At 40.7% G+C, this 24972-nt stretch overlaps 1 protein-coding gene across 1 annotated transcript in view; it reads right to left on the bottom strand.

The window, feature by feature from the left end:
* Window positions 1–24972, bottom strand: part of BCKDHB (branched chain keto acid dehydrogenase E1 subunit beta) — a 270051-nt gene that overhangs the window by 241473 nt on the left and 3606 nt on the right. The window contains exons 2-3 of the mRNA XM_024194664.2: window positions 19870–19947; window positions 16468–16536 (exon numbers count right to left, since the gene is read on the bottom strand). Of these exons, the coding sequence (XP_024050432.2) occupies window positions 16468–16536; window positions 19870–19947 (147 nt within the window). The remainder of the gene's footprint in view (window positions 1–16467; window positions 16537–19869; window positions 19948–24972) is intronic.

Consider the following 24972-nt stretch of genomic DNA (forward strand, 5'->3'; position numbering starts at 1 on the left):
CAAAAGGAGTTTGTGACTGCTCAGCAAGCTGATACTTCTTTGGAAGAAGAGAGAATTGCAGCTCAGAACAATGTGCCAGCTGGGGCAGGCAAAAGGTAGATTTTTTTATGCAAGGTTTTTCTCTAGGGAACAAGAGGTACCCTGGTAAGATTTGCAAGCTGGTAGTTGTACTTGAAAGATACAGGAGAGAATTGGTCCAGATAGCCTGTTGGGACAAGCTAAATGAGTTTTTTTTTATATATATATTATATGTTAGATTTGTAGAAAATATGAATAGAGAAGAATAGCCAAATGTACTTGTGACGGGTTGGATCACAGAAACCCCCTTGGGAGCTGCCACCTGATGTGCAGACTACCTCTGCTCAGGACTCCAGCAACGTCTTGCTGAGCCAGACACTCCCGTCTGCTCCAACACAGACTCACGGTCTGAATCACTTGTCCCAAAGCTGCAAGTTTACCTGAAAACAGCTCACAAAAGTGTGCTTGTCCTTAGCACTCAGATGCCCAACTCCCAATGGGGTCTAAACCCAAATAAATCTGTTTTACCCTATATAAAGCTTATACAGGGAAAACTCATAAATTGTTCGCCCTCTAACACTAATAGAGAGATATGCACAGTTGTTTGCTCCCCCAGGTATTAATACATACTCTGAGTTAATTAATAAAGAAAAAAGTGATTTTATTAAATACAGAAAATAGGATTTAAGTGGTTCCAAGTAGTAACAGACAGAACAAAGTAAGTCACGAAGTAAAATAAAATAAAACGCACAAATCTATGTCTAATCAAACTGAATACAGATAATCTCACACTCAGAGATGCTTCAGTACGTTTTTTTTTCCCTCAGGCTGGACACCTTCCAGGCCTGGGCACAATTCTTTCCCCTGGTACAGCTCTTGTTCCAGCTCAGGTGATAGCTAGGGGATTCTTCATGATGGCTCCTCTCCCTCCTTAGTTCTCTTCCACCCCTTTATATATCTTTTGCATAAGGCGGGAACCCTTTGTCCCTCTGGGTTTCCACCCCCCCTCACTGGAAAAGCACCAGGTTAAAGATGGATTCCAGTTCAGGTGACATGATCACATGTCACTGCAACACTTCATTACCCACTTGCCAGCACACACATGTACAGGAAGACTCACAGGTAAACACAGCCATCTGCAGACAATGGGAGTCATCAAGATTCCAAACCATCATTAATGGCCCACACTTTACATAATTACAATAGGCCCTCAGAATTATATTTTATATTTCTAGTTTTAGATACAAGAGTGGTACATTTATACAAATCGGATGATCACACTCAGTAGATTATAAGCTTTGTAATGATACCTTACAAGAGACCTTTTGCATGAAGTATATCCCAGTTACGTTATATTCACTTATTACCATATTTTTCTAAAACCATATAGACTGCACAATGTCACAGTACTGTTAGAGGCCTCTCTGTGTCTCTGTTCACTGCCTGTTTCTCTGAGTCTGCTGTAAATTGTTGAAGCAATCCCTGTAACCAGCCCAAGGCCAGAGCACTAATTACACTGGTCTACAATTGAGAAGTCGTCTGCTTCAGAAATAAAATGTGCTATTTATTATGTATTTTGATGTGCTGAATTCAAATATGACAATTAAAACAACTGATTGGCTACTGTTTCTAAGATATTTAAGTTTTTACATTTTATGTCTATGTATATTGTGTAGATAGTAGAGTTTTAATCATAAATTGTAAACCTAGGTCTTTTCATGTGTTTATGGTTGCTTTACATGATAATATTTCACCTGTCCTGTTTATGTAACACTTTAAAAATCAGCAAAAGGGTTATATAAATAAAATTTATTATGAAACAAAAGGCAAAAAACTATTATGTACATAGTTTAGTCCTATTCAGTGTCTACTCGGTGCTTCTTGGCTTGTCTCTTGTATTCATTAAATGGAGCATCTCTTGTCACTGTCTAGCAATAGTCTGCAAGCATTGATGGGCTCCATTTGCCCTGATAGCGTTTCTCCATTGTTGCAATGTCCTGGTGAAATCGCTCGCCGTGCTCGTCGCTCACTGCTCTGCAGTTCGGTGGAAAAAAATCTAGATGAGAGTGCAAAAAATGTATCTTTAGTGACATGTTGCAACCAAGGCTTTTGTATGCCTTGAGGAGGTTTTCCACCAACAACCTGTAGTTGTCTGCCTTGTTGTTTCCGAGAAAATTTATTGCCACTAACTGGAAGGCTTTCCATGCCGTCTTTTCCTTGCCACACAGTGCATGGTCAAATGCATCGTCTCGAAGAAGTTCACGAATCTGAGGACCAACAAAGACACCTTCCTTTACCTTAGCTTCACTTAACCTTGGAAATTTTCCACGGAGGTACTTGAAAGCTGCTTGTGTTTTGTCAACGGCCTTGACAAAGTTCTTCATCAGACCCAGCTTGATGTGTAAGGGTAGTAACAAAATCTTCCTTGATTCAACAAGTGGTGGATGCTGAACACTTTTCCTCCCAGGCTCCAATGACTGTCGGAGTGGCCAATCTTTCTTGATGTAGTGGGAATCTCTTGCACGACTATCCCATTCGCAGAGAAAACAGCAGTACTTTGTGTATCCAGTCTGCAGACCAAGCAAGAGAGCAACAACCTTCAAATCGCCACAAAGCTGCCACTGATGTTGGTCATAGTTTATGCACCTCAAAAGTTGTTTCATGTCGTCATAGGTTTCCTTCATATGGACTGCATGACCAACTGGAATTGATGGCAAAACATTGCCATTATGCAGTAAAACAGCTTTAAGATTCGTCTTCGATGAATCAATGAACAGTCTCCACTCATCTGGATCGTGAATGATGTTGAGGGCTGCCATCACACCATCGATGTTGTTGCAGGCTACAAGATCACCTTCCATGAAGAAGAATGGGACAAGATCCTTTTGACGGTCACGGAACATGGAAACCCTAACATCACCTGCCAGGAGATTCCACTGCTGTAGTCTGGAGCCCAACAGCTCTGCCTTACTCTTGGGTAGTTCCAAATCCCTGACAAGGTCATTCAGTTCACCTTGTGTTATGAGCTGTGGTTCAGAGGAGGAGGATGGGAGAAAATGTGGGTCCTGTGACATTGATGGTTCAGGACCAGAAGTTTCATCCTCTTCCTTGTCTGACTCAAGTGAGAATGATTCTGGTGCATCAGGAACCGGCAGTCCTTCTCCGTGGGGTACTGGGCGTATAGCTGATGGAATGTTTGGATAATGCACAGTCCACTTTTTCTTCTTTGACACACCTTTCCCAACTGGAGGCACCATGCAGAAGGAACAATTGCTGGTATGATCTGTTGGCTCTCTCCAAATCATTGGCACTGCAAAAGGCATAGATTTCCTTTTCCTGTTCAACCACTGGCGAAGATTTGTTGCACAAGTGTTGCAGCATATGTGTGGGGCCCACCTCTTGTCCTGATCTCCAATTTTGCAGCCAAAAAAAAGGTGATAGGCTTTCTTAAACATAGTGGTTATACTGCGCTTTTGTGATGCAAAAGTCACTTCACCACAAACATAGCAGAAGTTACCTGCACTGTTCACACAAGTACGAGGCATCTCTGCTCACTTTGGCTAAACAGAAATGCGTCCCTTTGCAAAATCAAACACTGACAAATAAGAGAGCACGACACTGTATGATTTCTAGAGCTGATATAGGGCAATTTGTTCAGCAGAGTGATGTAAGCTTTGTTATGATTGCATCATCCATGACTTCTAGGAATAACATGATGCAATTCATATCATGTATGACGCAATACCAGCTTCAGATTGCATCATTCATTGTTTTGCCTAAAAAGCAAGTACTGTCCAAACCCAGTCATAGATTATTCATAGATCCAGTCAAAGATGTATTTTAGTCATTTCTGGTTTAAATTGAGATCCCTTGCCTTTATAACTCACTTATCCTCCGCCATTCCCAAGTCAAGGGTTGTAAATATTGACCCAATAGCATATCTTGAAAACTAGAGCCAATCAACAATTTTAAGCATCATTTTCATTCTCAGTGACCCAGAATTAGTAAAGTTTGACTACATTTATTTCAGAAGCATTTTGACTGTAGAGCAGTGTTATCTAAGGCCTGGAAAGAATTGAGTATGCAAGTAACCGATAAGAGTACTGTTACAGGAGAGAAAGTCTGTACCAGGGGATGATAAGAACTTTGGGGAAACAATGATGTCTTGCCACTGGCTCTCTCATCCCTTGGAATGTTGATTGTGTTTATGTAAATCCAGTAGTAATGTTCTTTAGCAATGTAAAGAGGGGGGAAAAACCATGTAAAACAGACCTGTTAAGTTTGAATGTAAGAATGCTGAATGCATGGAAGTGAGTGTTTGTGACAGGTAAATGATCAATCAGGAAATAGTACCAGCCGAAACTTAAGATTCACAATTATCTGCGGGCTGAAGATAACGCAGGGTGGAGGAAACTGGATGACCCCTGGAGGGCAAGCCGGAACCCAGCCAAAGCGCATCAAGGAGAGATAGAAGACTCGAAGATAACATATGATAACACATGTCCATCATAAATGTACCATCTGCTGATCAAGCCGATTGATGGTTGCCCCAATTATGACCTCAGCATGACAAGGCAATCCCCATAGACTTGCATTGGGCCCAAGACCTATAAGAACAGAACCAGGGGACGGCGCTCTTTGAGTCTGGTTCTGTGACCACCCTCCAGGAGCATCGGATGTGCATCTGACACGACTCTGCTCCAACCTTGTGTCCAGGGCACCTGGCCAGTGACTTGGCACGAGCAACTTAAGGCTGGTAACTATAACTGATTACTGCAGAACCTGTGTGAATGCTTGTGTGAATGAATGAATGTAACAACTGTCTGTTGTATTTGCAATAAACGTGGCATTTTGCCTTATCCCTCTTAAAAGATCATGCTGGTATTCTTTTATTAGTGTAACAAGCCCATGACTGTCCATTTGCAGGAGAGTCAGGAGTGGGGGGGAAAAACTGATAGACAAACAGAATTTCTATTGGCCTCACGTTTGAGACAGTAAAAGATTATTGTAAATGTTGTGACTTATGTCAGAAGCATAAGGGATTAAAGGGACATTGCAAAGCGCCACTGCAGCCTTTTCCCATTATTAAAGAGGCATTTGCCAGAGTGTCTGTAGATATTGTGGGATCTCTCATTAAACCTTCCAGGAATGGAAAGAAATATATACTTGTTGTGGTGGATTCTGCCACTAGGTATCCTGAAGCCACAGCCTTGTTTAATATTGAAGTTGAATCAGTGGCTACAGCTTTATTCACCATTTTCAGCAGAGTAGGTTTTCCCACAGAAATCTTGTCAGACCACGGTGTAAACTTCATCTCTGAAGTCTTTAAAAGGTTACAGGAATTACGTAGAGTGAAGCATATAAAGGCTGCTCCTTATCACCTAGAAACTAATGGACTTGTGGAAAGATTTAATGGAACTATAAAAACTATGCTAAGAATGTACACCTCCTGGTGTGAAAACAACTGAGACTTATTACTTCCTTACCTTTTATATGCATACAGAAGTATTGCCCCCTTTTATCTCCCGTATGGAAGGCAGGGGAGGGGACCCCTAGATTTGATTTGAGGCTCTTGAAAGGGCAATACTGAGGAAACAGGACAGTCAGTAGGGAAATAAATCACTTGTTTTAAGGAGAATTTGAGATTATGATGATTTAGTCTAACAGAACCTTAAGAAAAAAAAGTCAGGAAACTTAGAAAGTTTGGTATGAATGGCATACTGAAGAAAGATCATTTGATATTGGTGATCTGGGGTAAATGCTAATTCCTGTGAGGAAAAAACAAAGGATTATTAGGAAAGACCTTCAGAGATGATTGAAAAGAGTGAATGAAGTAACACGGGGTAGGCAACCTATGGCACATGTGCCAAAGGCGGCACGCGAGTTGATTTTCAGTGGCACTCACACTGCCCGGGTCCTAGCCAGCGGTCCGGGGGCTTTGTATTTTAATTTAGTTTTAAATGAAGCCTCTTAAACATTTTAAAAACCTTATTTACTTTACATACAACAATAGTTTAGTTATATATTATAGACTTGTAGAAAGAGACCTTCTAAAAACATTAAAATGAAGACTTGGCACACCACTACTGAAAGGTTGCCGACGCCTGAAGTAACATATAATGTAAGGAAGCCCAATGGCAGAGGAGCTGTACACACACTGCATATCTACAGATTAAAAGCTTACCATGAAAGGAAGATGGCAGTAAACATAATTTATTGTGATGAGGCAAAATTCTCTTTAATTGATTTGGTCAAAGAGCAGGGGAGAAACTCCTATGGAAAGGACTGAAGTTGGGGAAGGTTTAAATCCAACCCAAAAGCAGGAAATGTTCACCCTTTTAAAGCACCACGAACAGGTAGTTTCCAACCAGTCAGGTTTAACTGACAAGACTGTGCACTCCATTCAAACTCCTTTAATGGATTTCCAGAAGTTAGCTTTATGGCCTTGAAAAAATATCACTTGCAACAGATAACCCCAACTTAAATTTCAGGCAGACTATTGTTCTGGATTGGTGTTATCATTAGAAGACCCTCCCACACTCACCATCATTAGCTAAAACAGGTGGGATGATGAGACAACAAATGATGAGAGATAAATTCTTTTCTTTTAACTTGATGAAAATAGACAAATCCTGCCATTTTGTGTCTTTTCCACTCGTTGAAATACCTTGCATGCTCCCCGTCTTCCTTATTCTTTCATTTTTCCTACATGGAAAAAACTCCTCACGTTTTTGTTGTAGCTTTACCTGAAAACCAATAAAAACTTTGAAAATAACAAAATAAAGATACTGTTAGATCTAAAAACTGAGCCACTTGAGAGTGTGTTATCTGGTGGGTTGCAGTTTAAGTGTAACACAGTATTTATCTTCTTCCCATTTCTTGATGTGATGGGAAATGAGAGGGCGTCTAAGGCAGTGGTTCTCAAAGCTGGTCCGCCACTTGTTTAGGGAAAGCTCCTGGCGGGCGCGCCGGTTTGTTTACCTGTCATGTCCACAGGTTCGGCCGATCGTGGCTCCCACTGGCCGCGGTTCGCCGCTCCAGGCCAATAGGGGCTGCGGGAAGGGCGGCCAGCACATCCCTTGGCCCGCGCCGCTTCCTGCAGCCCTCATTGGCCTGGAGCAGCAAACCACGGCCAGTGGGGCCGCGATCGGCCAAACCTGTGGACATGACAGGTAAACAAACCGGCACAGCCCACCAGAGCCTTTCCCTGAACAAGTGGTGGGCCAGCTTTGAGAACCACTGGTCTAAGGGATTAAAAACAACTTTCTGTAAGCAAACCAGTGCAGTATGGTTATGTCCTCTGAAAGACATGATGTGCACCATATATCTAAGGATGAAGTGCCTGGTACAAGAAAAGGTATCAAAACATTGTTCAAGAACCTGTCATTTCTACAACCTCCTTTTTACAGTGAAAGCGCAAGTATGCCAATTCAGAGGTGACATAGCAGTCATTATAATTGTCCAAAAGATAGCTATAAGCAACTTGTTACCAAAAATACTCAAGTGTAGGCTTATTAGCTAGCAAAATTCAGTAATTTGTAAAAAGATTCTGAGCACCAGAGTGAATTCTATTCCATATTTCTATTCTACATAAGACAATGATGAGGGCAGCATGGGAACCCATCTGATTACCTTTCAGGAGTGTATTAATCATTTTCTTTAATATCCAGCAACTAGCAAGAATCGATTATACATAAATTGTATTGTTACACACACACACACTTTAAAGATAAATGTGGTAGTACTCAAACATTACTTCCATAATTAACAATTCATTTACAATAATCTAATTTAAAAACCTATGATATATTTTGGAGAAGATATTCTACTAAAGAAGTTCAATCACCATAAAAATAGGTCAAATGCATTATTGCTTAAAGAACAGGAGTACTTGTGGCACCTTAGAGACTAACAAACTACTCTGAAACCTGGCATTATTGCTTAGTAATTTCATTAATGACATTTCCAAATTTTCCTTTGTCAAACAGTATTTATAAAGATGCCAACTATCTGTGAAGATGCTGATGGTTCAAGTCTTACATCCTTTAACACAAAAGGTATATGCACATTCATAGCACTGTCAGTTTGTGTAATGGAGATTCATCAGAAATTTCCTATTGTGGAAGGTCATGCAGAGAAATAAGTTTTTCACAAATGAGATTTTTGGGACAAACTGTCCAGAAGAAAAGACTTTTCTATATACTGGCCGGTATGAATTCAAAGTTAGTATTTCTCAGCTTCAAAACCACAGGTCAACAAAAGCAATTTCATTTTTAGTGAAGTCTGCAACACGGTTCTTATACCTACCTACCATTTATTTGCTCTTCTATTCCATTTACTTGTCCACTATGATTAGGCAACACAACGGGGGCAGCTGAAACAAAAATGTTTTTTTTGTTTGTTTGTTTTTTTAAGAGCAAACTCGATTTTTTAAGTATGGTAAAATTTAGGGCCAAATCCTGTTTTATTTACTCCTATGTCATATCCAGAGAGGTAGGTCCATGCCATTCAGCTCTTAGTTTAACTATTTATATGGAATATAAATCACAAAAAGCTGGTGTATACTGAGACCTAAGGACCCATTGATGACAACTGGTAGAGGGGATAAGGGGTGCATAGGGATCCCCTCGGTCTGATGTTTGTATAATAGTTAGCCAAAGGGCAGCATGTAAAGTCTCTGTTGATAGCCCATAGCCCACTGGTCATCATATAGTCATTTTAAAAGTTACGTAACTACACTGAAAACTGTGTTCTTAAGGTATATAAAGTTAAGACAGGTCACCAGAAGGTAATAAATAGATTCTGTTCAGGCAAAAGACACTTGTCTCCCTGGCTGACCATGACGGTCTTACAAGGGAAGTCTACTTGCATACAGAGCTACTAGCTGATCAAGACTGTGAAGTCAACAAGAGATCGCAAAATCTCCAGAAAAGGAACACAGAGCACGAGGGAGTCTTGTTTAGGACTTAGATAAAATAATTAGTCAGGAGACTAAGTATATCAGGAGACTGCAGGAAGACATATGGTATCCTTCACCTAGCGGACCAGCAGCCAGCGTGCTTGTCTTATTAACACAGGGTCACAGTGAGCCTGGCTGTTATAAACTGGGGGAAAGATTTTGGGTGTGACAATCTTTGAGACAGATGAATGTCTAAGGGTACGTCTACACTATCCGCCGGATCAGCGGGTAGTGATCCATTTATCAGGGATTGATTTATCGCATCTAGTGTAGACATGATAAAAATCGATCCCTAATCTGCCATCGATTCCTGTACTCCACCAGGGCGAAAGGCGGAAGCGGAGTCGACGGGGGAGCGGTGGCAGTCGACCCGGCGCCGTGAGGACACAAGGTAAGTCGACCTAAGATATGTCAACTTCAGCTACGCTATTCTTGAAGCTGAAGTTGCGTATCTTAGGTCAATCTCCCCCCCAGTGCAGACCAGGCCTCAGTTTATACTTGTTTTCACTATAAACAAATCTAAGTGCCATGAGCTAAGCAGAGCAGCGATCCTGGTAAGCTAAGGTGTACTGTTCCTTTGAGAACAGTGGATCTGTGAATTTTGTGAGTATCTCAGAGAACAGCAGCTGAACATTCCAGGGCAACGCCTGAAGGACTCAGAGCCTGGAGCTTGCCTATTGCTAACCTGCAGAAGAACAGCAGTTCCGTCGTAGGTTGGGAGGGGAGTGCTTGTGTTATCTGGGCAGTGACAAAGTTTCTGCACACTAAGGGCAGGTGTAGTGAGATGCTTCACTACCCCGGGTGCCCCCAGGAAGCATCACATACACAATTTAAGGATATTGTTCAGATGTTTGTGTTCAAAAGAGGCTATTTTTAGACTTCAATTTGTAAACGTTTATATTATAGTAGTGCCCAAGAACTCCACTGTAATTCAGGTCCCCAACGGTAAGCACTGTACAAACATAGTAAAAGACAGTGCCTACAAACGTCTTACTATCCAAATAGACAAGAGAGGGATTAATTGTGATCTCCAATTTACAGATGGGGAATGAAAGTATGGACAAATCATTCACTCTTTCTAAAGTAATGCAGGAAGACAGTGGCAGAGCCAGAAATTGAATCTAGGTCTTCAACGTCCCAGTGTAGTACGCTACCCACTAGACCATCCCTCTTCCCAGGAATGAGGTTAGTCAACGAAGATTGCATGCTTTGCCAACTGTGATAAAAACTGACTGAGAAGTAAAGTTATAACAAAATGAAAATAGTGCATCATTTTCTACAGTGATATAGCTTTACTGAACCAAATTATCCAAATACACAAACAGCCATGCATATATTTTGAAATACAGCTGCCTATATTTATCTGATTAGACATGTATTAGAAAGTCTGTATACACACCCATCTGGGAAAACAAACATACCATGTACTTACTGCAATGTGTACCTAATCACTCATTTTCGAGACCACATTGAACATGGACAAAATGTTCATTTTTTGCCACATTTCTTTTATGTAATGCAAAATAAATCCCTTAAGGCTGCATTTCAGTTAAGAATGTCCCTGTGACAGGTTGGACCCCTTGGGAAGCCACCTGATGTGCTGAGATACCACTGAGTCTATTTGTTCTGCCAGCATGGGCCCCTTTTAACCCGTCTTGCTGAGCCAGGCTCTTAAAACCTCCTCTAACACACACAGGCAGGGCCATACCCAGCTGCAGATCAGCTCTGGTAAGACTCAGCTTCAGGGACTTGCTCCAGCACTCAGATATCCACCTCCCTTGGAGTGCAGACCCAAAGATATATTATTAAATTCGCTCCCTCCCTCAATATGGAGAGAAGCGTGCACACTTCTTCCCTGTCCCCCACCCCATTAGAAATTATAGGAACTGGGTTTAATAAACAAAACAAATTTTATTAACTATAAAAGGCAAATAAGTGGTAAAAGGGATAACAGAACAAAACAAAGCTGATTTCATTTGCTTAGTAATCCAACACAAACTAAGCTAGTTTCACTAAAGAAATTGGTTACAAATAGTACTTCTCACCCTAGATATTGTCGCAGGCAGGTTGCAAAGTTTCTGTGGTTCAGAGTTCCAGTTATATTCCTTTTCAGACTGGACCCCCATCTCAACCTGGACTCCCCCTGCCTTCAGTTTTTTTTCTTGAGTAGACAAGACATGGAGAGGAGGAGTCCCGTTTGCCTTCCTTCCAACCCTTAAATAGGGTTTACATAAGACAGGAATCCTTTGGTTTCCCAAACTTGACACCCCTTCCCTTACAGTGGAAAGTTACAAGACATCCTAGGTAATGTTTTAGTATCAGGTGACAAGACCACCTGACTCTGTAGGATCCCAGTGTCCATGAGTCAGTGGCAGTATGGAGCATCCACAGGAAGGCCAAGCTTTTCGCAGTTCATTGTCCTTGCTGATGGGCCATCCGCCCTGTCTGGCTTTTCCATTGTTGTACCTGAAGTGTTAGCAGTCATCCGAAGTAGCACAGTTGAAATACAGATACACAGTCAATATTCTTAACTTCAGATACAGAAAAGATACAGGCATACAAATTGGATAAGCACATTCAGTAAGTCATAACCTTTCCCATGATATCTTACATGAGCCATCTTGCATAAAGTCGATCTCAGTTATGTCATTCATATCATAAGCATATTTTCATAAAGAATATGGAATGACTGTCACAGTCCCTAGGAGACATAGTTGAACTCCACAGTGGTATTAAACTTAAGGATACAGTTTCCCCCACCCCCAAAGAATTAAAAAAAAAAAAAAAAGAGAGAATCCTGTTTCTTATTACCTTTGCAAACCTCAGCCCAGGATCAGTGAAGATTACCACACTGGACTGAGAATGTTCAAAGTCTCTCCAACGAGAAGGGATGGACAAAAGGAAGCCTGGTGATCCAATGTCCCTCCCACTGGACTCATGGGAAAGAGTTGGCCACTTTGGTTGTTCCTGTCATGCATTCTAGCATGGTCAGGCGTCAGAGTGTCTTCTTCATGATCCTACTGCAGCTGCTGTACTTCAGGAACCAGATTGAGACCAGGGATATAAAGTTTAAACCACAACTATCTTTATCAGAGACAAAACAAGATGGCTCCTACAGACTGAGCATGCAGACCTCAAGTGTGTCTACATCATGTGTGATACCCCTCACAATGGGAGGCCCTCTGGTGATTTCACAGGACTAATTTTAAAAAGACAGTATCACACTATGCTACTGTTCCAGCCCAGCAATGTCTTCAGGAGCCATGTAATATGGAGCACTGCCATCCTTCTTCCTAGCAGTTATGGATCTTCAAAGGGGAAATTAACACTCATCACACGCACAGTGGGAGCAGGGAAATACTCTTGACCCTCCAGCCAGCAGTTCTCTATGAGCTAACTGCAGGTGCTCAGCATAAACCTAGCATGGTAGCTAAGAGTTATTAGCAACTGATCAGTACAAAAGGAGCAGCCACTTAAAACCTGCCACTACAGTTGTTTAGCTAGGAAAATGCTGGGGATTTCCTATAGGACAGCACGTCAAATTTACTCAGTAAAGAAGGCTAAATTCCACTTTTAATTACAGTCCATTGACTGGAACACAGCCTTAGGACTCTATATCCCCTTACATTCACAGCAAAACTTGCTAATGTCAGCATGAAGATTTCAAAGAACAGGATAGAATTTGGCCTTTACTAGTAACTAAAAGTTTCATTATCATTCAATTACTTCATTGTCACATTCAGTGGGAAATAAGCCCCTTGCCCACCCAACTATTCTTTGTTTCTCTTGCCTCCCCCTACTCTCCCTTGTCTATTTCTGTCTTTCCTGTCTCTCCTTTCTTCTTCCTTCTGCATTTCCTTCCCTACAATAATCCTCCTCTCCCACCCCTAGATTTCTCACTCCTTTCCCCAATCCACGTGCTAAAATTATCAGCAATATAATCGTTAATGTTGACAAAGTGTCATTTACTTCAAACTCTGATTAGATTAATAGGGGGCATGGGAGATCACACCTCTCAAAGCCACAAGCCATATACAGTCTCAGGAAAGCAAACATTTTGTCCTTTTACTCGGTTCATTTGGGAAGCTCTCAACCATGAAAGCTAAAATTTTATGGGCTGAGATTCTGCAGCCTAAACATGTCACGCAGGACATACACACCAGGCGGGCCTGACACAGGCTGTGGGCCATACATTTGACTCCCATGCCAAAGCACGTTTATGAAAAAAGAAAGAATAGGCCACCCAATGCCCATAAAGTCCTGAGGCAGGACAAAGAGGGAAAAGGGCATGCATGACCTTTTCTACTCTTATCCCCATAAGGGCATCCATACATATACCTCAGGAGTCCCAGAGCAACACTTTCACTGTTGAGAAGCGGCAAAAAAGGTATGTTAGTGGGTTCACGTGCTAATACCAACACATAGTTGGGTCTGCCAAAAAGGGACTCTGAAGAGTTAGTGTCTGAATTAAACCTGCGCTAAAAAGTTACAGCTGCTGTGAGAAAAAACACTTCTATTTACTAACTTCTGTGCATTTAAATTCTACGCTAAAATATTTAATTATATGTAGTCTCACAACTAGACATTTTAAGAGTTGACCTGATTTAAAATTAGGATTTTATTTTTTCTCTTGCCACCCTCTTCCTGAGATAAGCATAAGATACACACAGGGTTTAAATGGCTTTCATAGCACAGAGTTAATTTTGATTCACTGACGGAAGAAATCTCTATTTTAAAATACTTTCTCCCATAGTCTTGATACTGAGTAACATCTGTGTAGTAGTGAGCCATTAATAAACTAAAATTTTGCCTACAAGAATATAAATTGTTATTTAGATCTTACTCCCTGCATTTAAATAAAAAGGGACTACCAACTTGGTCTTCGAGTACTACTTTTCAGAGACAGAGTGCCATCTAGTGATCTTGATGATTATATACCAGGGGGGAAAAAAAAAAAAAAAACCCCACACACACACACACACACACACAAGAAAAATTTAAACAAAACAAAAACACACAAGAAGAAAGGAGGATTTTCCTGTCAGGGAAAATAAAAACACCCTCACATTTTACACCAATACATTGGTATGATACAAGATCATTTAACAACATTTGCTTATTGCTGTTTTGCTGGAAGTGGAAAAAATCTTCAACAGCAAACATTTAAAAGATCCCTTTGGCTCTCATTGATAAGAATATCAATAAGGCCTTTTTTATTTTTTGCATACACAATACACTGCGTAAACAGTCTCCTGGTAATACAACTTGTATTTGCTTTCCCTTGTCCTTTACTACTAGGGACATTTGCACAGAAACAGGATATTTGCTTGAGAACCCATCTGCTCCTCCCTGTTGAAATCTTGTGTTAGTTTTCACAGCAACCAAATGTAATGTCAGAGACCTTATTCTGATGCAGATATTAGTATTCAAAAAAATTATGATGTTAGAGATTTCTGTAGCTATGATTTTTAAATTTGCCTACCATGAACAAAGTTACAGATAAAAGATAGACTGGTAGCCTATTTGAATGTACAGTAAGAAAGAGGGCGAGGCATAGAAAGAAGATATGCATAGTTAAGTCAGACAGGCTTAGGGCTTGTCTACACTGCCCCACAGTTTGAACGACAGTGGGGTAAGTTACATAACACCAGAACGCTGCACTGTAACTCCCCATGTCGACACCGTGTGTGCAAATGAAAAAATACCTAGTTTGCATTAAAGTAGTCAATAATGTGAACTAGGTATCTTTTTGTTTGGCCCACAGCATCCACACAAGGGAATTACAGCGCAGCACTTCAGAGCTTGCTGTAATTCACACACCCCATCGTCTGAGCTGCAGGGCAGTGTAGACATGGTCCCCCTTGTGTGCTTAAGGCTATCACTGATGCATACTATCTTATCCCCTATTACTCTTAACCACCATGCAGGTAGCTATAGATATTACCCAGCATATAGTACATGAAACACTGACATTTTTTATTAGAACCACAAACGCTAAGTTAAAAACCATACATTCAATGGGTAACCAGAAGAGAGCTATTTCAATTGAAAAGCAGAAATCCACAAAGTACTTCTTTGCATTTTCTGAGAAAACACACCATTAACCAGAAGAACAGAGTCTAAAAAGAGCTATGAGCCTGACTCTTCCCTCTCACAAATCAGGACTAACGCCACTGAAGTCAGAATTACACCAGCATAATTGAAGGAGAATTCTAACCTTTCCCCAGGCAACTGAAAGCGAGAATCAGTTATAGGAATCTGGACTCAGAAATACAATGGGACAAAAGGATTCTTGAGAATGTGCCATTAAAGGCTAGGTCTACACTACAGCGGGGTTCCGACCTAAGATACGCAACTTCAGCTACGTGAATACTGTAGCTGAAGTTGCGTATTTTAGGTCGGCTTACCTGGTGGTGAGGACGGGGGAAAGCCGACCGCTGCCGCGCTGCCGCCGACTCCGCTGCCGCCTCTTGTCGAGGTGGATTTCCGGAGTCGACGGCAGAGCAATCAGGGATCGATTTTACCGCGTCCTCACGAGACGCGGTAAGTCGATCCCCGATAAACCGATTGCTACCCGCCGGATCGGCGGGTAGTGAAGACGTAGCCAAAGAGATGCTCACACAGCACAACAATGATTCCACAAGAGGAAGTAACAGTTAAGATTCCCAAGTGTTTTAAATAAACTTCCTCCTATCTTCACCTCATTACTAAGCCAAGCTTCATGAGATTATCCAAGAACTGAGTGATGGGGTAAAAGTAACACCTTATTTTCCATAGTTTCTAAAGTAATGCTTTTCATATCTAGTAGGTTACAAAAATGACTGTTCTGGTTAATTTGTGGACAAGGTAACTAACATTTTTGAGGCTCCTTATACACAGGGCCAGAAAAATGAGTAAAAGAATCAAGTTTTAAAGACAGTTCAAGTATGGTTCTAACACTGGCTAGCTAAACCACATGAGAAAGTGGTATACTTTTTTTATTGGGGGGGGGGAGGGGAGGAAAGGGCGGAAGAAGAAGAGGAGTGTTAAAATCAAATTGAATATAGGGCCTAAACTCAGTTCCTGGTCAATTATACACAGGATCCAGAAATATGTGTTACTTCATTTTCTTTGTGGAAGCAATACAGTTGGTATGAATACTCACAACTAGTAACCTGTGGTCAAAGATAAATACTTCTTATCTGATCTTAAGAGACACTACAACCTGGAATTCTTGTAAAAACTAAAGAATTTTTTTGCAAGCCTACTTAGTTGAAAATAAAATTTAAGTTACAAACTTATGAGGCCAAGTTCAATGCCTAATTTGGAAATCCCTATTAATAAACAAAATCATAAAATCTGTTCAAAACAGAAATCTTCAGCTATATCAAAACTAAGACAAATGCATTTACATGATTTTCCCCCACAAGACTCATCTAGGATCATAAGCTATAGTGGGAAAAGGAAAGATTTTAAATCTAACATTGCTTGTATAGAAGCAGCTAACTCACCATATTTGTCTCGCAACCCAACAGTGCACCTGAAGACTCCACCAAAGGCTACATCTTCACCAAATATTACTGCAAAATAAAAGTCATACATAGTTTAATTTTATGAATACAAACACTCATCTAGTATGAAAATGATAATCCTATTTATTCTAGTCTAACCATTTATAAACTGTTAGCTCAGTCCTCACCTGAATTTTACTGTTTTCATTTACATTCAATATCTTAAGTTTCAACATTCATGATTGAGCAAGAACAAGTTTTAATAGGTTTCTAAACAATTTACTGAATATATGCAACGATAAAATATTATAGTTAAAATGAAAGGCATTGAATTTTAGATGTTTCATCATGCCCAAAAGGACGGTTAATTTGACCCCAAAGTATTGTATTTTTAATCAACATATAGTATGTGCATTAGCAATCAAGATTCCCCCCACCACCACCACCTTTCCTACACTCTCATAGGTCAGCACTACCTATTTAAAAAACAATACATTAAACAAAAGGAGAGCCACAGGAAGGGGAAGAATACACTTTCTGGCCCAAAATAGAATGTTTAAACTATTCTATGTTTCAGAAACTACTTCAGGAACATTTCAGAAAAATATTTAAGTAATACCACAGCACTTGAGTTACTACAAAGTCATTTAAAAATTCCAAGAAGGTTAGTGTAGGACACTAACCAAACAGCCACTGAATTTAGACATTCCATTTTAAAAAGTTTAAGATCTGATGCAATCTTTCCTTTTAATCAAAAATAAAATGACATCATAAGTAAGGACTCCTCATCCACTAGTTTGTAAGCTTCAACTGGTTTCATTTCGCATTTCATTTCTACGTGATTTTAATGCTCCTGAAAAAATGCTGAACTGATCACCACAAATGTTAATTGATCCATGAAATAGCAAGTTTCTCCAAACGTCCCACCCATGTGCTACAATCCTGATTTGGAGGTACCACCTTTAGGGAAAAGAAGGTAGTCCAATAACTGTGCAAGTTGCCAGCTTAAATACTCACCGTTATTATGCTCTTTGCAATGTGGACTAGGAACCATACAAACCACCAAAAAGCTATTAGACAGCAAATGGACCCAAATTTTAAAAGCAGTCTAGTCCTTTCCCTTAAACTGGTTGATTGTAGAACTTTGATCTCTTTTAAAAAAAAATTATTTTAGGATTTTTAGGGCAAGGCTACTTTATGATTTCTCATTGAGAAATACAACATTTATATATTAAATATATAAAACTAGAGGGATCTGCAGCCTTTTGCAATACATCACAAGATGTGACTTACATCTGCTGGCCAAGTTATTCAGCGCTATATTCCCCAAATACTTGCATATCCTAAGGGATGGAGAGCTCATTAATTCCCTCCCTCCCGCCAACATTAACCATCTTTACAGAAGAAGAAGAAAAAAAAAAAAAAAAAAACTGGCCCTCTGTATCTATGTTACAGCTTTTAAATAAATGTGGGATAATTCACCACTGCACAAGTTAATAACCAGACAGATTCACAAAACAGAATAGCAATAATGATGCAAGAACAGATTAACGATGGCATGCTCTTATTGACTGAGGTAAGTCTCCAGTCTATCTTCCTAGATTTCCTTGTTAATTTGTTTTGGTTGGGGCTTGCCTTGCTTTGGTTTGTTGCTATTGTGGTTTTATTGTTTGTATTTGTTTTTATGCTTGAGGTCAGAGTCTTTACAAAGCCTTTCCCATTTAATATGGCTACTAGTTTTGTGTCCGTTAGTACAGAAAACATCAGTGCTATCATACTGCTACTAGAGCACATCAGTGGAGACCTATCCTTTGTAGTCATTGACGGAATGTATTCAACCAGGCTATGCACAGATTCATGGGAGTTAGACTGGGCAGGTAACCTTCTCATGAAGGTGGATAGAAAGATTTCCATCCACTTCATTGGGAACTGGATCAACCACTTATATAAAGCAACAAAATAATATTAGGGATATATCTTATCTTCTACTGCACGATTAAGTACTGAACATACAAAGTAAGGTGAAATTCATTGCTCAGATATTGGCTCTAAACTGAAGTCTTGATCCTACAAGGAACTCTGCATGAGTCCACTTGTGCAAAACTCAGGATGATACATGGAAAAAGCAGTTTTCCAATACACTGGAACAGTCAGCTCACAGATAGAGAGCTGATTCCATGAGAATGCTTCAGAAATCTTATGTGCCTGAAGTCATCTCACTTTTCCAAAACTAAGCAATTCAATAAGGCAAATCATAGCATACATACAGAGGCAGGGAACACATCCAGGCAGAGACTTATTTGAACGCTTAACAGATTTTTTTCATACTACATGAGACCCTTAGTTAGGACCATCAAGTCCAGTAGCCTGCCTCCAATAGAGCCATTACTTGACGTGCTGATGCTTTACGAAAAAACCATAATCGATTTTAACAGCTGTGTAATTGTGTTGAAGGGGAGGGGAGAAAAGCATTCCTTGCTAAACTCTACCATGATCACCTTGCTTCCTAGAATACCTGATTTGATGTGCTTTACCCTAGCATAAAGTCACAAATTGAATAACTTTGACCAGTAACAGTCTTTCTAAAAATCTGGCTACAGTACTCTATTTTCCTTTGTGAATTATCTACTTCCAGAAGTATAGATCAAAATTACAATGGTTCTCCTCTATTCAATCACAAATATGTGGTCTATAAAGATAGTTCTGTCAACATTATTTTGGAGGCAAAATACTACAGAAACTCTATACAGCTTTTAATCAGCTGGCTAAAAGGTGAGTCAAAGATAACACAGTAAGTAGCAATGTGTACTAGTACACAGCAGAATTATATGAAAGCTGCTTAATCAATATCTAAGTTACAAGTGTGCAGAAATATTTAGAGCAGCAAAATGAAAAACCAGAAATACCGCTGAGATCTGGCTCTGATCACCACTGCAAACATGCACATTTACAATCAGGAAAATTCAAAAGTAAATGCATTGGGGGAGGGGGAAGGGAGAACCTCTAACATCTGAAGTGTTCTAAAAGGTATACTCTTCAACTTAAAGTAGTTTGGTTTTTTTAAGTTCAGAATTAACTAGTTTACCTGCTAGGACCTGAATTTCCCCTGACGTATTTGGATCATCACTCATACACAAAGCAGGCTAAGCAATGCAGCTCTTTGTCCCACATTAGATGTTAATGATGCAGTCAATTGCTGCAGGAGAAAGAACTGCGGCTGGGTTCCAATGTGGTAAATAGTCTTTCAGTACACTGTTTATACATTCTTAATCCTACAGGTGTATTCTGTTAGTGATTTGGGACCTGAATCAGTTTATTTCTACATTAAAAAACATTTCAAATAATCTTAAAAATGACTAATTTCAGAGTACACAGAGACACACAATTTCAGTTATAGCATACCTGCAGTTGGATCTCTGGACAAGGTATTATCCAAGGCACTTGTTATAGACTGGAAAAGATTCATTTTCTGAGTTTGCCCTGCATGAGAGACACATTATTTAGCTATTTATCTGTTTAAAAAAAATATATAAAACAACACTTAGTAATAAGAATTTAAATGAGCCAGCAGCCACTGAAGCCTTTAAAAGGAAAATGCTATTGAGGATCAAAAGGACTGTTTTGCTGCATAGACTTTAAATGGATGAGATGCAGTTTGGCACACTTTATAATCCCAGTAACTGCAATACTGATGGCCAGTATTTCAGATCTCTTTCAAAAGTTACATACTGATGATAGCCAATGCTGTAACTTCCTTCGGGCCTCCAGGTACAAGAGAACAGATGTAACTTTGCAAGGCATTTTCAAAGGCTAGCACCTACTGGTTATAAGACAATAAGCTTACCTAAAACTGTTTCCTTATGAAAAATAACCCACTCTGTTAAAGTTTACCAAAAACTTTGCCCAAATTTCATTCCACGGCCTTCTTTCCTACAGGGTACTACAGCTATTAAACCCAGGATCCTCGTTAACATAGGACATTTCTGTAAGGGCGCAGAATTAGCCTTACATTTCCTCCACTTCTGGGGACCATGTAGATGGTGTCTTTGAATGCAACTGAAATGAGGGTAGGAGAATGAAGTCCAGATAGCAACAGAGTGGGGAAAACGGTGATGCTGAATAGCCATAACTACAAGCATAGAGGGAGCAACAGGACATTGGGGTGCTATGACTGAGGTTTCCCACACAGCAAATTTTTGAAGTTTCAAATCTTCACTTTACACTACCGATTTCCCATACCTCATCCCAATATGCTGTAAAGATGACAAGAATTTCCTGGAAATGCAGATATTGTATAAAAATGGATAGTTAGCAGCCACTCCACCTTCTATTATTAACCAGTCAGATTTTTACAAACTAAGCAGGGTTGGGTCTGGTCAGTAACTGAATGGGAGACCTTACTCCTGGGGGGATTCTGCGAGACTGCACACCCACAGAAAACTGCTCCTCTTCCCCAGCACAGATTTCCTGCTTTTCCCTGCAGAAAATGTCAGGGAAGCAAAGGAAAGCCGTGCCGGGGGTGGGGGGAAGGGACCACCATGGGTGCAGTTTTTGGGGGGTATTGCACCCCAAACAGAAGCAAGGCATGGGAGGGCATAGGGGGTTACATGCCACTGCCGCCCCCCTCCCCCACCCACCCACACACTCATTTCTGCAAATGCAGAGCTGCCCAGCTAGGAGGCTGTGTCTTGGACTCTGCAGCTGAATGCAGCATCCTGGGTCCTAGTGCCAATTGTGCTCCCCTTCTGTGTGCTGGTAGCCTTCCTATTTTCTGTGGAACAGTGAATGCCTGCAGTGGGGCTGTATAAGGTGGGTGGGGGAAATGAAGCAGTGGGGAAGGAAGGGGGTGGAATAGGGCAGGGGGAGGGGGATGGAGAAGAAGAGGGGATAAGGGAATCGTGGGGGGGGGGGGGGAAGCAGGAGCCTGGCATGCAGCATCCCCTCAGCAGCAGCTAGAGCTCCCCTGTTAAGCCACCCCCCCCCCCCACCGAGCACAACCACCATCACCTGGATCCCCTGCAGAGTCCCATTGTGCCTACACCCAGAACCCCCTAACAAGCCCCTGTGCATCCAGATCTCCCACTGAGCTGCCTGTACCCAGATTGCCCTATACAGAAATCTCTCACCCCACACTTGGATCCCCCTACACTAGGATCCTGCTGGGCTGAGTCTGCCCATCCATACCTGGTGCTCCTGGCACAGAGGGGCAGGCCCCCAGGGTGTTTCTGGGGCAGGCCCAGCCCTTGCACCGTGCTAGGGTCAGGTGCAGCCTCACTGCCGAGTCCCTGTACTGGGAGAGGTGGGGGCTTCAGGGTGATCTTCCACCTCAATGCAGCCAGTGGCCTGTGCTCCCCACTGCCATTCTGGGGCCACATTTATTTATTGACAAATAAAATTTGCAGAAGTTTAAAATATTGTGCACATAATTTTTAAGTATTTGGCACAGAATTCCCTCAGGAGTAAGACCTTCAAAGAACTATAGGAACTGATGATGGCAATTCTTTAGCTGGTAAAACTTCCCCCTCTGAGTTATTACTGAATCTGTACCCAGCTGTAGATGGGCTTGTCTTCTGAACAGTAAAATGGAGTTCCAGGCCATTCATTGTAGTAGTAGTTGGAACCTGGATATCTTGAAAAATTCTAACTAACTGAGTTAAAATTAACTCCAAACAACCCATCAGTTTAAATTTAGTAAAGACAGCTTTTCACTTCCTCTCAAACTGCTGTATATGTTGCTGTACATGGCTAAAGAATTGTATCATTCTAGCCCAGAGCTGGCTGCTCTGATCCCTATATATCCCCAGTATTCGTTAGTTGTCATTCGTAATACACTTTGATCAGAGGGTGGGGAAAATGGTATGGAAGCTCCAAGCAGCAGGCATAGATGGAATGATATAGTTGTAATTTATTAAAAAAAAAAAAAAAATTGTCAATCTCTTGCCCCTCCCCATACTAAGTTATTCACACTCTGACAACCCAGTCTTTCCAGAACTGGGGATAAATAAATCTCTGCTGCTCATCTAGCTTCTGAATTATTCTCATCTGTTACTAGTTTAATAGTTACTGCTTTGACCTATCTAAAAGGCTCCCTCCTAACTCCCTTCAAGAAGAGGGGAACCGATGCACCCTTCGTATCTGAGCTCTGGAACTAGGTGAAGAGAATGCCCTAGAGATTTTTTTTTTTTTTAAATCTACTGTGTGATAGCATAGTCAACATCAGCATCACACAGTTCATTTTTACCACCTTCTATATGAATGCAAAGTCATACTGCATGTAAATCAAGGAACCAAAAGTTTTCTAGTCATCGAATTAACTGGTTCAACACACACCAGGCTTCCCCACCGTGGCCCCTCCATTACACCCTCCTGCATCTCAACTGGAGGTGGGTGGAACTAAGAATAAATAAACCTATAGCCCTGATCTTGCTGTATCTTGAGTGCCTTTATCGCTTATTAACTTCAGTGAAAGTTGAGGGTAGAAAGAGCTAAAACCAAGGTAACCAACCTAATGACCCCTTTTCAGAGGAGCAGAGAAATTCATATTGAAGAAGGGATTATCCTACAGAACATGGGTACCTCCGAGGACATCTGAACATTAGAAATACTATGCCAAGACACTGAATTGCATCCATTGTATTCATTTTCAGGATACTTGCAGTTACTAAAAACTATGCAGAGGTAACTTGTAAACTTTTACTGGACAGAAGTCTCCACTGAGGCAAAAGCTTATTCCCAGCAATGTGATCTGTGCCCAGTGGATGAAAGAGTGAGATAAATGCAAACTGTTGCTAAGACCAACACTCACCATTAAGGAGCTTACAGAGGTTCACTATTGTGGGGCCTCTCAGGAAGGTAACCAGGAAGGGAAGGGGTCTTGTGTATATACATATACACACACCTTAGACCTCAAAGTTATGAGCACCAAAGTTACAAACTGACCAGTCAACCACACACCTTATTTGGAACTGGAAGTACACAATCAGGCGGCAACAGAGACCAAAAAAAACCACAAATACAGTACAGTACTGGGCTAAACATGACCTACTAAAAATAAATAAAAGGAAAGCAGCATTTTTCTTCTGCATAGTAAAAGTTTCAAAGATGTATAAAGTCGATGTTCATTTGTAAACTTTAGAAAGAACAACCATAATGTTTTGTTCAGAGTTACGAACATTTCAGCATTATAAAACAACCTCCTTTCCCAAGGTGTTTGTAACTGAGCGCAGGTGGAGGAGTCAGAATGAAACTGACCAGACTAGTCAGTTTCATAGCCACTGAGAAGAATCTTATGGGCAGTAGTACAGCAGACAAGAGTCTTGTCAATTTTCATTCTGCATCTTCCTGGGAAAGATATGAGGAGAATCAGAGCCAGGAACTATTCTTTGCTTTTGAGGCCATCTCCACAATGAGCAGGCTTAAAGGAATTAGGGGGATGCATGTCATCTGCTACACCACCTAACAAAAAACAAAATTCTGAAGTGATCATTATGGGAAAACCTATTATCTCTGTGACACTGTACCCTATAGTCTTGAAACTGATATTATATGATTATGACATTATTAGACTATATTTTATGCAAGACAGGTCATGTGAGAGGTCATTGGAAAGGTTATGATTTGCTGAATATGATTATTTTATTTGTATGCATGCATCATTTTTATACCTGAAGTTGTGAATATTGACTATAAATCTGTATTTCAAAATGTAGTTATACCTGGGGAACACCCACTAGACAAGATGCTTTCATTCTAGATAGCTGGGTTGGGAAGGGCCTATTCAGGGAAATGAACCATTAGGAAAAAAACAATGGGCCCTCCTAAAGATAAGGAAAAAAGGGTAGGAATAAATGGTCAGTTTTCAGAATGCAGAGAGGTAAATAATGGTCTGTACTGGAACCAGCCCTATTGAACATATTCATAAATATCTGGAAAAAGGGGTAAGCAGTGTGGTGGCAAAACCTGCAGATGACAACTATCTTGATAAGTTTTGTAAGTCCTAGGCAGACTGCGAAGAGCTACAAAGGGATCTCTCAAAACTGGGTGAGTGGCCAACAAAATAGCAGATGAAATTCAATGTTCATAAATGCAAAGTAATGCACATTGGAAAACAATCCCAACTATACATATAAAATGATGGGGTCTAAATTAGCTGTTACCTCTCAAGGAAGAGATCTTGGAGTCATAGTGGACGGTTCTCTGAAAACATCCACTCAATGTGCAGCAGCAATCAAAAAAGCTAACAATGTTGGGAATCATTAAGACAGGGATAGATAATAAGACAGAAAATATCATATTGCCCCTATATAAAACCATAGTATGCCCACATCTTGAATACTATGTACAGATGTGGTCACCCCATCTCAAAAAAGATATATTGGAATTAGAAAAGGTTCAGAAAAGAGCAACAAAAATTATTAGGGGTATGGAATGGCTTCCGTATGAGGAGAGATTAAGACTGGGACTTTACGGCTTGGAAAAGAGATGTCGGGAGGGGGGGGGGGGGGG

Source organism: Terrapene carolina, unplaced genomic scaffold (genome assembly GCF_002925995.2).
Source record: "Terrapene carolina triunguis isolate 2854851 unplaced genomic scaffold, T_m_triunguis-2.0 Scaffold42, whole genome shotgun sequence".
NCBI lineage: Eukaryota > Metazoa > Chordata > Testudines > Emydidae > Terrapene > Terrapene triunguis.